This window comes from Ambystoma mexicanum, chromosome 1q (assembly GCF_040938575.1).
Source record: "Ambystoma mexicanum isolate Mex_15411 chromosome 1q, UKY_AmexF1_1, whole genome shotgun sequence".
NCBI lineage: Eukaryota > Metazoa > Chordata > Amphibia > Caudata > Ambystomatidae > Ambystoma > Ambystoma mexicanum.
In genome coordinates, this window is record NC_090922.1 from 428,157,801 (window position 1) to 428,173,099 (window position 15,299).

The 15,299-nt window shown below is 44.2% G+C and overlaps 1 protein-coding gene across 1 annotated transcript in view; it reads left to right on the plus strand.

Moving 5' to 3' along the window:
• The window catches only part of NFATC3 (nuclear factor of activated T cells 3), a 1,594,447-nt gene that overhangs the window by 931,984 nt on the left and 647,164 nt on the right, over window positions 1-15,299 (plus strand). The window contains exon 4 of the mRNA XM_069639728.1: window positions 1,387-1,586. Coding sequence (XP_069495829.1) covers window positions 1,387-1,586 — 200 coding nt within the window. The remainder of the gene's footprint in view (window positions 1-1,386; window positions 1,587-15,299) is intronic.

Consider the following 15,299-nt stretch of genomic DNA (forward strand, 5'->3'; position numbering starts at 1 on the left):
AGCTTGTACTAATAGCCCCACAAAGGCCAGCCCACTTATGATATTTCGAGCAGGTTGGGGTTCCGCAGTGAATGTCCCATTCCCCATCCAGATTGGCATGACTAGTTACACCAACAGCAGGGCAAGTTTCTGTCCTCAATTGCTCAACTTAGCATCCTGGTTCCTGAACACCTAACATTGGGTCATGTGGGCCTTTCCTCAGGAAAACAAAAGGATTATCCAGGCTGGTAGGAAGCAATCTACCCGTTATCTATACAAGACTAAGTGGGACAGATTTTGTCACTGGTCTATCAACCCACTGATGAGTACCTTAGATGATGTGGTGACATTTGTATGACACCCTCCTTCTTCTGCTGTCTGTCGTATCGTGCCACATCTATTTAGCGTCCATCAGTGCATACCGAAATGTGGGAGCATAATCCTTCACCTCTGCAAATCCTATTGATCGGAGACACTGGGGATGCCCTTCTAAGATTGCATCCTCCAGTTAAGAGGCCACACCCAGTCTGGGACGTGAATATTGTTTTGACTGTCCTGTCACATATACCTTTTTAACCCACTTCCGCTAGAAGGGTAAGCGAGATACACATTGTCCTCCGAACCCATCTGGCCATTTTGCCTAAAGTAGTTTGTTTCTTCCATGTTTTCTTTTCCACAGCCTCAGCAGTTCAGAAAATCTGATGACCTCTTTGTTACATTTGGTGGTCAAAATCCAGGCATGCAAGCATCTACAGCTACTACTATTGGCCATGCCATAACCCTCTTCATAGACATGCCGCGGGGGCATGGAGACACACATTACACCAGGACATGGTCAGCACCTGTTGTTTGCCCATTGTTGCTGTTTGGGTCTCGCAAGTGCCAGATCCCTAATGCAGTATGTGGCAGGCAAAATGATTGTTGCCCATTAGAGTGGCTTATTTTTCATCAACAAAAAGGGAGAGCTGCTCACAATGATGGCCTTTGCCCCTCTCTGCAGGTCATCAAAGCCTACTGTGTAGGCAGAGGCAATCTTTAGTGTGAGCAGATGTACTAATTTATGTATCTCTCACTAGTCAAATATGTGTTTCCATTGCCTGGCAAATGCATATACAATGCTGATACAAAAGGCAAAACATTTGTGTTTGCCAATTACCGTTTTGCCATATTCACCTTTTTAAGGCTGAGTGATACAACAATTTTGTTTTTTCTATCTTGTACAGATGTTTTTATAACTTTGATGTTAAAAAAATATCCCCAACCCACAAACCATATTTTGCACATCAGAACAAGAGCTTATCACCTATTTCTATTGACTGACATGTTTTTGGGCCACAATATTTACTCGTTATGTATGGTAAACAATTTGACATGTGTGATTTTTGACTGAATGCACATTTATTTCAGCTTCTTGGATACAATGAAAAGCCAGTGAACTTACAGATGTTTATCGGCACAGCAGATGATCGGTATTTGAGACCTCACGCTTTCTACCAAGTGCACAGGATCACTGGGAAGACTGTTGCTACAGCCAGCCAAGAGATTGTCATTACCAGCACAAAGGTCTTGGAGATTCCTCTTCTTCCAGAAAACAATATGTCTGCCAGGTACATGCCATCATTTAAACAATTACATTTATTTGATGCTAATTTTGCTTTTAATTATTGAGGTAGATGCTAATGTTTTTCTTCCGGTAAGTGGATACTCCAGGCAACGATTTCATTTTTTTCACTGGGTTTTTCCTTTCCTTTGGCCTGTCAGAGGAGAACTTTGTTTATCCTTCATGGGAAAGGACTTAAGCATTTTTAAACATTGTGACTTTTGTGACAAGGTCAGCTGCCTATTACTCTTAGCTTAAGGCTGGGAGCTTTTTGGGGGAAGAGGGGAAATGGAGCCACACGCTTTATGATGCAACCCAGGATGTGGTAAAATAAGGATTCCACCAGCCCCCTCCTTGCTGTGTGCAGTGATGTAGGTAGCAGATAGCATGGAAGAAGATACCTCAATGGACTCAGGGATGTCCATTTGATGGAGGGGCAGAATTAAACTGTTGCCATAAAGTTGGAGAGAATAACCCAAAACTCCCTTTACACTAGGAGCAAGCGATTCATTTTAGTCTACGAACCGAGTCCTGGGTCCATGCACAAAACAGGGAACGCCAGGTGCGCAAAGTCTCTGGTATGGGAGTGGGCTTCACAAAAATCCATCTCCAGGAACTGGAAACTCTTGCAGTACGGCGAGAGGCACATGCACTATAAAAGGAAATGAAGGAACTATTATTGCATACCTTCAGGCTGGCTGCTGTGAGAATGCCACCGGATTCCAAAATGATTGACCGAGCATTGATCACTTCAGGCAATGATGTGAAATGCATGGATTGACCCTCATTAACAAAGCATGCATAACGTTAGCAAGAAATCACTACCACTGGCCATAGCAAAGAGAAGATGGTGGGCCTGTTGAGCAAGGGCATTCACAAGACATAAATGCAATAGGGATGCAGAGCCACTCATCCAAACCCTCAATTTTATATTTGCATTGGTAAGGTGATTGACAAAGAGGGCGGACACCTCTTTGCTTTATGGAAGTAAGGGAGTGATGACAGGGTAAAGGTAGTTGAGCTAGTAGGAGAAGAAAACTGGCAATGACCGAGCGAAGAGTGCCAAACAGGAAGAGTGTGTCAGAAGGAGTTTGCTAAGCCAGTGGAACTGAAGCTTGTGAGAATCCAGGGGTAGAGAACAGTTTAGCTGGAGTGGTATGAAGAGCTCGGCACAGAGACTGTTTGAAATGTGTACTCCTAGATCCCTGAAGTAGTGAGATGGAAAGCTAGCTGGGACCTACAGTCCAAACCCTTATGTAAACAACGGGTCCACCAGCCCAACTAAAGACTTATTGGTGAAAGCAGATTTACCTGCTTGGAGGAGATGTGCCCCTTCTTTCAGCAAAGGTGTATCGGAATCTAATAACTGAATGATTTCCCAGTATCCTTCTTAAAGGAGCGAATCCTGTCCATCAACAATTAGGTCTGTGATTTTGTAGTCTTTTTAAGCTTTCAAAGGTTAAGCCCTCAGTGTAACTCAATCTTCGTGTGGGACTGATTTAAGTTCTTTCTCGAATGCTGCTTGGGAGGTTCCAAATTATTATTTGGTAATTGCGGTGCCAGTGTTGTCCTTGGCTCTCTACTGACCCATGTCGGTATATGCGAGCATTCCACAACTGTCTCGACACTGAGTCTGTGCCCTTGAGCATGGCTTAAATGCCTGTCCCCTCTTGGCAGTCATATAGATGTACTTTGCTTCTTCCCACTTGATTTTAGATGATAGGGAAGAGTCCTCATGTGGCGGGATACCAGAGCAGCTGGTGGCACCCCAGAATAGATGGCAATCCCCACAAAATAAAGATGGCACCCAACTCTTCACCCTGTGTGCCAGATGCAGGGGAAGTCCACACAAAGCAGCAAGGATTATTTTTAAGTCGGGGAGCTTGCACGTTGATGTCCCTTTTATTAGATTAAAGGCTGGGAGTTGGCATGGGTTCCCTCAAAATGTCCTCTACTCCAGGGGGTCCACTTTGTTGCCCTCACAATTGGTGTTGTCGATCCCACTACTCTTGGAGTAGTGCCTTGCCTGTTTGTCTCAGATCCCCACCAATGCCCATGCTCCCTTTATGGTCCGAGTCAGATGGGTAAAATCTGGACGGGGTGTGGGATTGTAGTCGGCATTAGTGGGTTAGGGCCCTGGATGTGTGACCTCAAAAAAAACTCTAATGCAGGCTCAAAGGCAAGGTGAGCCAGCTGCCTCAGCCCAACTCTGGTGCAGAACTGAGTCTCTGGTGGGGAAGACCCAAGAGACTCACTTGCATTGTCCGTTTACCCTGTTTGGAGGAGAAGGCTGCTATGGCACCAGGTCTTCGGGCCTCTCCTCTGCTCCCTGTCTTCCCGCATTGGCCCCCCATTCTCCCTTTAGCTCTGATCTAGCAGCGGGCTGGGGGTACTGGCTGGGGGAGATTCAGTACCCCCAGTCCATGCAATGGAGAATGGCTTAACTCACTCATTGTCTGCCAAGCAGGCCCTTCCACAGAAGCTCCACCGGCATCCTGCACTTTGCTTTCCCTCGCTGTCTTTCCCTGGCTGTTGGACTGGTGTGCTTCGACCAACTGTTGAGCCTGGCGCTCTGGCAGAGTGTGCAGGATGAATGGGCTAGATAGACGCACGTTCAACCTGTCTTCCTGGTGAAATTAGAACAATGCTCCGCTGCAAGCTCCTGTCCCAACCTGGCAAGTTGGAAAATCTATCTGCTTCTGCCAAGCTGGACTGGGTGCTCATGGATTGTTGTCTCTCTACATTGCAGAAAATGTTTCCAACATCAGCCCCACCTACACTACCTTGGGACCTCCATGCACCATGTCAATACAACCACATCACTTTTCACCCACACCTCACCAGCCACGTCTGGGCTCACCAGAGGGTCCAGCTGTTCCTGTCAGGGAAACTATTCTCAAATAATAGCACAGTCAGAGGGGTCTCAGACCTTCGAGTGGAACAACAGGGGGAAATCAGCTTCTCACTTCATCTTGGCCAATCCCCCAGCATTATGCATTTTTGATTTTGCATTATAACATTGATGGTTTCCAGCATTATAACTCCAAGTAGTTGCTCCACATCTATTTGAAAGTATCCTTTTTTTTCTCGTATCCATGGTTGCCCTATCCTGCATGGACAATCTAGATGTGTGAGGCGTCAAAAATGAGCTATGGACACAAAGTTGTAATATTCTCATTATTAATCATTGTATTTAACATAAATGGGTTGGAAGAACGCCTCTCTAGCACTATCTTAAAAGAAAGAGGTTCCCTACTTAAGAAATTAAAACTAACAATCAGTCTGAGTCACGTATTTAGTAACTTAGTCCTTGTATACAAAACATTCTAAAATGACCCTCACACTAAAAACAAACATCTAAGGGTGCAAGTAAATCTCTCTGACTTGTTTAGTGCAAAATGTTCACATTCAAAATATAAAGATAAATCCAAAAGTGTTTTCCACAGGGAAATCCTTGAAACCAGAGGATGCTTCCTTTCTCCTGGATTTTTAGGAGGATGGCCGAAGTGGCTCTTTTAAACAACCGTTTATTTGTAACACAAGTGTGTCTTTTTATCGGACAATTCCTTGAGGCTTTCACATTAGATTCAGAAAGTTCTTGTTCACTTAATATTGCCTTTATTTTATTTATTTTATTGTGCATTTCTAAAGCGCTTTTACATCAAGTAAATTGTTTCAAAACGCCCACAGGGCATCGGAAAGGGACCATGGGAGTGAAAGGCAAACAATGAAGAAAGAAAGAGGCAGTCCCACTAGGCCTTGTGGGCATTCAGAACGTGAAAGTGTAGGGAGAGGGAATGGATGAGGGAAGGGGGTAAGTGCTAGGGGTACCATGGAGGGAAGTGCTAGCGAGTAAGTTGCAAGCATCTGTTATGTCCTTTATAACAAAAGTGTTTCTCTTGGACAACAATTTCTTAATATTGGATTCACAAGGTTTCTTGTTCTGTAAACTTAAAAGCTTGGCTGGTGGATTTACATAGTAGAACTTCTTTCATGTACATTCCAGATTCCCTGGTACACTTTCTTGCCAGGTATTTTAAATCACTGTTAAACTTTCTTTACAACTCTGATGGATTGTCTGGCATACTCCTGTCCCAGGAAGCCCCCTATTGGTTCTTCTGATCCCCTGGTATACGCCCTTGCCAGGTATCTTCCCACAGGCTAGGCTGCCAAGAACTCTTGCATGCATTTCTTCTTTGGTGGATTACCTGGTGTACTCCTTTGCCAGGGATCCTTTCACAGGGCTTTTCAAATTCCCTTTCTACTGTCCTGCCAAGTATCCTCCCCGAATGGTCAAAGTTCATCATAAAGGCCTGATATATTTGGCAGGCACAAATTCTCTTTATGCCCTTCTTAGATCCCCTGGTATACTCCCCTGCCAGATATATTGCCACAATATTGAAAGTCTTTTCACAACTTCAGTGGATTACCTGGTATACTCCTCTGCTAAAAATCCTCCTCTGGGGTATTACAGATCCCCTGGTGTACTTCTTTCCCCAATGTCAGCTACCTGGTGCCTTCTCTTTACCAGGACCTCTTTATTGGTTTCACTTGATATTGTCAATAAATCACATCAGCATCTATTTTGTTCTGTCCAATGTCTTTACTTAGGCTAACACTTGTTTCATCTTTCCCCCACATTAAGATTTCATGCATATGCATTGTTCAGGCCTCGTTGTTGCACTTTTTCTTGTCTGTGTTCAAATCGTCTTCCTGCTAAACGTTGGCTTAATATTGTTTTATCTGTGTTTAAATTTTACATGATTCATTTCCTTGTACGCCTGTTTGTCGGTACACCCCGGGGGTCCCAATGGCTCTGGTTCAACTTACTGGTAGTGTGTGGCATCTCCAACTTATGGTGTGCCTCTGCGGTGAAGCTTCCTCTCTGGATTAGCTTCTCACACAATCCGGATGTCTTTTTAGTGTTTCCTGCAGCACTGCAGTCGCTTGCCAGCTTCTTCGGTGGCCTGAACTGGAGAACGCTGTTCCTTTCCACAACTTCCAGGAACTCTGCTGCGCCTCCTGGTTCTCCTGCAGTCCTTTAGACCTGCCTGCTGTCTCTCCTTCCTTCCTTCACGCCACGCCAGTGTCTGTAACTCGCGTTTGAGAGCCATCCCATGAATGTGCCCATCTTTCATTCCATGGTTCTCGCCCATACTACTTTACTGGATACTGCGGTTGCCATTTTTAAATGTCCCGTGCACTTTAGTTTCAATGAAACAACTACTCTGCATGTTAGTCTTTGGACTTTGCTTAGTTCAGATCAACCCTTCCCTCCTCTTCTTCATCTCAGCTTTTCAGGATTTATGGGAGCGAAGCCCATAGAGGCAATTGGATTTCTAAAACAATGTTGTTCAAAAACTTCAAATAAATCTCAGAAACTGAAGATGTTTTATGTGTTGAGTGTTTAAGGTATACATGGGGTTTTGTCTAGAAAAACATAAAGGAAGGAATTTTTGATTTTTACAATAAGGATGAATTGTGGTGACTACAAGCCCTCAAGAACTGAAGTGTTATCGTGTCTTTGCTAGGAAAAAAGGGAGGAATACGACATCTCATCCAATGGAATCATCCCCTTTCAACGGTAGTTGTCCCCTCCCATATTATCTTCCTTCATATAACCACCTCCAGGGTCAGGTAGTTGTTGCCATCCACTGGCAACATGGGAGGAGGTCACTGCCGAGTTGGAACCATCGCATATGTCAACAATTCTTTAGTCCCCAAAGCGCCTCAAATCCTCATTTCGAGGGGATTGTGTCCTCCGACGTATTCCACATCTTTGACAGTAATTACCACAGCTCTGCTGCTTCGAAAAACATTTTCGCCGTAGGTGTCCTGCGTTCATGACGTCAATACGCTCCCTCGAGGACCTCCGTCAACGTCATTGGATGTTATATCTAGGACGCACAACGCCCGTAGCCTCAGTTCTGTTTTTTCCGCGAACGTGTTCGCTTCGGAATCTTGGCGCGCCTCGGTTCTTCTACTTCATTTGCTAAAGTTGAGAAAAATGTCTTCGTCTTCTTCTTCTACCCCAAAGTCGGGCTTCAAAAAGTGTCGGGACTGCGGTTCCAAAATGTCCATTACGGACCCCCACGACGTGTGCCTCTGGTGCCTCGGCGAAAGCCACGCCACCGACGATTGCGATGAATGCCAGTCCCTTACTTCGAAGGCCTTGCAGGAGCGGAAGAAGTTGTTGGTAGGTAGGGTTGCTAAACCCTGTAAGTCAAAATCTACTGGTCTTTCGACCGACGATTCGAGGGGTGACTCTTGTTCTAGGAGTGGGTCCCGCCATTCCTCTGCCTCTTCGAGGCATTCACAGAAGCGCCGTCACCGGTCGCCTTCCCTGTCCTCGTCAGAGGACTCCGCCAGACGGCGGGTGGCTTGTCCCACGAAACACTTGTCTCAGGCCGAATGGGATGAATTCCGCCGGTAGATGATGACCATTTCCGTCCGTGCCTTGGAGAGAAGCCGGCAAGGAACGTGCTAGAGCCATCACTCGAACGCCTTTGGGCTCGGGTGTTCGGCGTGATCATCGGGAACTGTCGCGGTCCCGATCAGACAAGGATGATCGCCACCGTGCCCTGTCCCGGTCCTTGACGCCGTCGAGACCGTTGGAGCCTGTGAGGCGTTCTAAGAAAGCATTGGCGCCATCGAAGGACACGCTCGGGGCTCCGGCCTCGAAGCCGTTGTCAAAGTCGTCGGCGCCTCGGTCGAAGTCGATGCCACTTCCATCGGCGCCCTCAACGCCTTTTGAGGAGAATTTACCGGAGGTGCCATGGAGAGATGGGGAAGCTCAGAGAAAGGCTCTTAGCAAATCTGTCCGGCCTATGTTTGACCCATACTCTAGTCCTCCCAGGGTCGAATTGTTCCAACCTTTGGAGTACATTTCAGAGGTGGAGGAAGGGTCTGATGAGGAGGGAGTTGTGCCTCCTGAGATTCCTGATGACCTGTTGTCTGGTCATAGCCAACTGGAAGACCTTCGTCAATCTTTACATGACGCCAGTTGTCATGATACCTCTCCGGAGGTTGAGTTTGGCAGGCCTGAGCCTGGTACACATGCCGAGTCCTCGTACAGTGGTCTCATGTCGAGGGTGACTGAGTACTTGGGGTAGTCTGCTCCACCGGTGGATTTTCTGCATGATGACCTGAAAGATGTATTGGACCAAGGTCCACCCACTGACCCGGTGTTGCCATTTCATATGGCCTTACAAAGAAGGGTGGCGGTGGCTTGGACTGCTCCGGAGAGTCTCCCGGTAGTGAATAAGTTGTTGCCGAAAAAATACCGCCCAGTCAGTGGTGACCCCTGCTACTTGTCTACGCACCCTACTCCGGAGAGTTTGGTGGTGCAGGCGTCTACAGCCCCAGCAAAGCAGGCTGCGTACCCTACTATCCCTCCGGATAGGGACGACAAGCGCTTTGATCGTTGGGCGAAGAAAGTATTTTCATCTGGGGGTATGGCTTTAAAGGCAGCCAACTCCGTTTGTGCCTTTGCAAGATTCACTCACACTCTGTGGACTTGTGTATCTTTGGCAGCTGAACATATTCCTGAAGGGGAGGAACTGGATGGTTTTCTAGCCCTTGTTCAGGATGGCAAGGATGCCATGTGTGAATCCGTTTAGTCAGGTCTGGACGTGGCAGACTGTGTCAGGCTGTCCCTGGCGGTGAGCACCGTGATGTGCAGGTTTGTGTGGTTGCGGGAGTCGGGTTTGCTCCAGATGTACAGTCCTGGCTTCTCAACATGCCCTTTGATGGTGTCCATCTTTTTTTTTTTTTTTATTTTTTTATTATTGACTTTAGTTTTGTAAAGAAAAACAAACTTTTTTGTCACATTCAATTCATTTGCACTCCCCAGCCCACGTCATGCCGTTATTCTGTTTTCCCTTGAATTAGGCAAGCGTGGGCATGATGGATCATCTAAGGTTAAACCCTGTTTTTTTTGGCGAGCTAATGATTTACAATAGTTTGTCAGTATCATGTCCATAAAGTTAATCACGTTACAGGTTAGTTGTGCATTTCTTCCCGTTATCAGATACGACCACCATTCTTCCATATTGCCGTTTTTAGGGGAAAAGCGTTCGAGATGGAGGGTACGCTGTACAGAAATTTGTGTGCATTCGATTATGAGATGTTTGATTGATTCAGGTTCCTGCTTACAGAAGCGACAGTTTGTGTCGAACGTCATGGGATCTTTTATTCTTCTTTTATATAGCTTGGTGTTGGACAAGTTGAGACGAAGCCTTAGAAATTGATTCCGATGGTATTGCGAGGGAAACTTGGACAGATATTGCGATAGGTTACCTCTTTCCTGTTCACTCGGTCCAAAATCTAGTCCAGAGGATAGTGCTACACGCCTTTCCGCATTTTTTATCCACTTGTATTGCATGAATTTTGTTTTTGCCTGTTTTGGTATCCGTAGTACCAAAGGCATTTTTATGTTTGCTTCTTCCAGGATGCTTAATAGATTTTCTTCCCAGCTTTTTAGCATAGATGCAGATGCGTCAATTTTTTTGTTAGCCAAGATTGTGTAAGCAGTTTCTACCGGCACCATTCTGATTTTTCTCAGCAGTAGTATGGATTTCCATTGTAGGGTAGAGTGCAAGGAGTCGAGGCCAAGTTCGTGTCTCACAGCCACCATTGAGACACATTGTGGTAATTGAAGAACTTTACGCCAAAAACAACCTTCAACTTGTGCCCATAGGCTTGCTCTGATATTCCACCCTGTTTCACTTCCAAAACATATTGCTGGGATCACTTTCTGTAAGTAAAAGGTCATTACGGGTTGGAGTGAAAATTTCCCGTAGTTTAAATGTAGTTTGCGACCTTGTAGAGCGAACATTTTCATTCGCTGGGTGATGTCGTTTGTCCAGCTCCACTCTCTGATTGATCTATTGAATGAAACACCCAGGTATCTGATGGCTTCTATTCTTGCTAATATTTCTTTTTCGATGTGCCAGTTAAACCTCGGTTTTTTTAGGTTATTTTCTGATCCAACAACCATCACTTGCGTTTTGTTTGCGTTTATCCTTAGATGGTTTTCTGTTAGGTAAGTTTGCAAAGCTGTTAGTGATCGTTGTAGACCTATTTCGGTGCAATCAAGCAACACTATGTCGTCTGCATAGATTATGTGTGTTACATGTGTGCCATTGATTTTTGGAGGAAAGCACCTCGTTTGAGCAAACGCTTCGGGTAGATCTGAGATGAAAAGTTTGAACAGAGTGGCTGCTAGTGGGCATCCTTGCTTCACACCCTGTGTAGTTGTTATTTCATCGGTTAGTTCGCCTTCTGCATTTAGACGCACACGGATACTGGTTTTTGTATGTAGTGCCACTAGTGGGGCTAGTAGTTCGTTTGGGCATCCCCATTTTTTCAGTTTGTGCCACAACAGTTTCCGGTTTATGCAATCGAAAGCCTGTTTTAGATCTATGAACGCTAAGTACAACCTTTTTTTTTGTTTTATTGCATTTAGTTTGGCCAGATTTAATAGTACTAAATTAAGTTCTACTCCGACTCCTTTGGTGAATCCAGTTTGTCTCTCATCATATATCTTATTCAGTTTTGCCCACCTTTCAATTTTTTCTTGGAGGAAAGTGGCAAATATCTTCCCCATCGTATCAAGCAGAGCTATGGGGCGATAGTTTGCAGGATCGTCTTTGTTTCCTCTTTTAAACACTGGAACGATTATTGCTTTCGTCCATGAGCAAGGAATTTTAGATGTTCGGGCAATCTGGTCGAATAGCACCTTGATGAACTTTGACCAGCTTGTTTTGTTTGTTTTGAGCATGATATTGGATACTCCATCGGGGCCAGCGGCACGTGATGATTTTAGCTTCTGAATTGCGTGTGAGATGTTCTCGAGTGATTCTCTTGTATCCCAGATATATTGATCTGTTTTTAAATTTGAGGTTTTATCATCACCAGTGTTGTTAAAAACTGTATCGTAATGAGTTATCCAGGAGGATGCGTTCACACCGTTTGCTAGGTAATTGGGTTGGTTCAGGCAACCATTATTTATTATTTTCCATATATTGGAACTGTCTTTTTGAATTAGGAGACGCAGCATTAGTTCTGCTTGTTCCTGTCTTCGAGTGGCTTTGAAGGATTTCAGCCAATTCCGGTATTTTTGACGCCTGGTGGCTAAATGTTGTAGTAGGTTTGTCCCTCCGATGGATTTTAGTTTTTTTAAGTCACTGGTAAGGAGCTTCTTTGCTTCACTTAAAGCTGGACTAAATGGATGAGTGTGGTCTCTCACCGTTTTCTTGTTTGTTTTTCGGTGCGGGTCCAGGAGAGGAGTATATTCTGTGTGAAAGTTTGTGGAGCATGCCTCCATAAAAGCTAAAGTTATTTTGTCGATTTGTTTGTTAGTTATTCTTAGACGGTTTAGGGAGGAGTTGATGTCCAATTGCATTGGGTAACATTTTGGCGTTGTTATTGAGCTCGTAAACCATGATAGAATAAGTGGGTTATGATCACTATTGGGCATTTGCTTTACTTGTAAGTCAGAAATCAAGGCATGCAGGTTATCAGATGCCCATATGTAGTCTAAGGTTTTAGATAGACCACCACGTTGCCATGTTGCTGCAGCAGGAATATCTCCTTTAGTATTCCCATTTAGCAACACACAATTACGAGCTGATATTTCATGTGTCCATTTCGTGCTTCGATCCGACCTTTCAGATGGGATCACTTGTGTAGTGTCTATATTAGATTGATTAGGTGTTTTAAACCATGAGAAGTTTAGATCTCCGCAGATTAATATAAATGGTGCGACAAATGCTACATAGCAGTTATCTATTTGAGTAGTTATTGACCTCAAGTAGTCATCATCTGAGATCATTGCGGGATTCCAGTATGTGTTTATCAACAGCAGATGTTGTTTTCCTTTTAGTCCTTGTATGATATGTGGCGATGCTTCAAGCGTGATTGCTTGAACAAATAAATTTGGATTTTGGATGTCGATTACTTTCCATCCTGATGAATTTTTTATCATGGCAAGAAGGCCGGAAAAAGGCCTTCCCAGTTTGTTTTTGCCTGCTTCATTTAAGTATGTTGTGTATCCGTCACAGGAGGGTATCTTTCTGAGCCATGTTTCCTGAAAACAAATAAACAGGCTTCTGATGTCTTGCTCTCTTCCTTCACGAAATAGATGAGTGAATCCTCTGGTGTTCCAAGTTGTTAGTAGTTGGGTCACTTGTCTGGACCTTCCATGATCCTATGCGTTATTTTTTCGTCTATTTGTTTCGGAGGCCTGAGATAAATGTTTTTTAAGTTGGTTTCTTGGGTCCTCTCTTTTTGTAGTAAATGGCTTTTTGTTTTGGTCATGTCCCTGTGTCGATTTATTTGAAACTGGAGAATCGATTACTGTAGTTAGATTAAATCCGTAAAACAGTAGATCTTCTTTTGCGTCAAGAATTGGACGCGCCACTGTTTTGGATTGCATATGCAGGATTACCCAATCTGATCTAGATTCTTTTTTATATTCAACGATATTGATATCGTCAGATCGGATATTCCTCAAGGCAGGTATACTATGCAACAGCTTCATCACATTTGTTCTGTTGAGGTTTATTTCGTTTTTTTCCTCTAGAATATTTTCGAGCTCCAGTTTGTCCAGACAACCTGTATGATGGATCAGATTGTCACTTCCGCGTTGTATGCCAGATTGATTTAGATTTTTGGATTGGGCCTTTGTATGTTTCGGATTTAGTTTCAATAATGATTTTGCGGGTGAGGTTTGGTATCGTCTGTTTGTTTCTGTTTTATTTATTCCGCAAGTTTCTCGCCGTTTTTCAACTTCTTTTTGCCTTCGCCCGTCTGGGCCCAAAGGATAGCGATCCGAATGCGCATCTCTTTCTTCTCTGCTGGATGGTATTAAAGTGATCTGTTCTCTTTCTGACGGGTCATGTACCTTAGAAACATCACCGGTTTCTTGTTCATCGTCGACAGAGTAAGTTGATAGATCACAAAGTTCAATTTCTTCATCTGTGGATCGATCAACCGACGGACTGATGTCGTCTCTTCTGCGTTTGATAGGAGGTTCTTTGTGATTTGTGCGGTAGGCAGTACCCTGCTTGGCAGTTTCATGCGCGTCATCATTTTTTTTTGGCACAACATTTGTTTTTTGTATCAATGGTCGCGGCGGTGTGTTTAAGTTTCTTATAAATTTTTTTGCCTCGTTCGTTCGTGGGCGTTTTGTGGCTGGACCTTTCTTTTGAGTTTTCTGGGTAGTGGAATGAGATGTTTTCACTTTGTCTACTGGTTTTGCCGTTTGTATGGTTTTTGCCGTGCCTGAGAATATGTCAAACGAGATTTTCTTCTCTGTTGGAGCTGCTTGGTTCATCGTTGTGATCAGTGATATAGGGGGCATTTCTTTCTGCTTTGCTCCAACTGTCACTTCTACAATTTCTTTTCGTGTGGTAGATCTTCTTTGGATATCAATCGTAGTAGCGGAGCCCGTTATATTGTTTGTTTTGATGCCAGATTCAGCATTAGGGGGCATTGCTTTCTCGATTTGATTGCTTTCCACGTTCTTATTTGTCATTTTGTCAGCGCTAGTCACAGTATCTGTGAGTTTTTCCTCCAGATCGATTTGTTGCTTGCGTGGATGATCATGACTCCCTTGTTGTTTAGACTTCTTCTCATGATCAGCATGACACAGATTGCCTACTGTAGGCTCTCTCATTAGGTTGATGAGTGGTTGTACTGTGACATTATGTCTAAGCCACTTGGTGCACTCTACTAAGGCTTCAGCAAGATCTGATTTTTCGTGTGCCTCTCGTCGTGTGATTTCATTTAGACGAGAGTGCCATTGATGGGTCGACGCAGCCTCAAGATCCAGACGGATGCTTAGATGTTCATTTCCTTTTTCTAAGGTCAACAGTTTGTTATTTAACATAGTTAGAATGGCGTTTTGGTCCTGTATGGATTCTTTTATTGACTCATATAATTTCATGAATGGCATTAGTGCTTTTGAAGTGGCCGCTAGGACATTGTTATGGATCTGTATTCCGGCTGCGATGGAAATGTTTCCTTTGTTATTCATATTATTTTCGGGACCTTTAGTTTCATTTTGATCCACTGTCCCGTTTTCAGTCAAGTTGTTTTCTGACTGATTTACATTGTGTTCAACGTGTTTTTTTTTCTGTCGATTGTTTTGTTGATAGGCATCCGGTACATCCAGATTCAACTGGCTTACTACGGACTCAAGATGTGGCGAAGAAAGTGTTTTTTTTTTAGAAGTGTGTTTAGCTTCTTTACGCAGAGTGCTTGCCATATTACCAGGTGTTTGTTCATTTGGATTATTGAATGAAGAGCTTTCATTTAGGCGTTCACACATTAGATTATAATCTGATTTGAGACGGGCAGTTAGCCGCGCTTCCCGCGCAGCAATGTCGAAGGACATTGATGTATTCACATTTGGAGTCATCTGTGATTTTAACTTGGGCAATTTGTTTTCAGTCCTTGCCCAGGCAGCGGGAGCGGTGTTGTTATCTGCGTCATTAGATGTGCGTCTAGCTACTTTGTCCGCAGGGCATGTTATTACATGCGTGGTTATATGCATTTGAGAAACGTCTTTTTGGAGAGGAGGCCTCAGGTCAAGTAGTTTTTCTGTTTTTTGAAACACTTGTATGCTAGGGTGACCATGCTGCGCCTCTGTGTTGTTTGATGTGTCATCAGGTTGCATAGAGCTGATTTGTTTTTCGGGAGATTTTAGGCTTCCAAC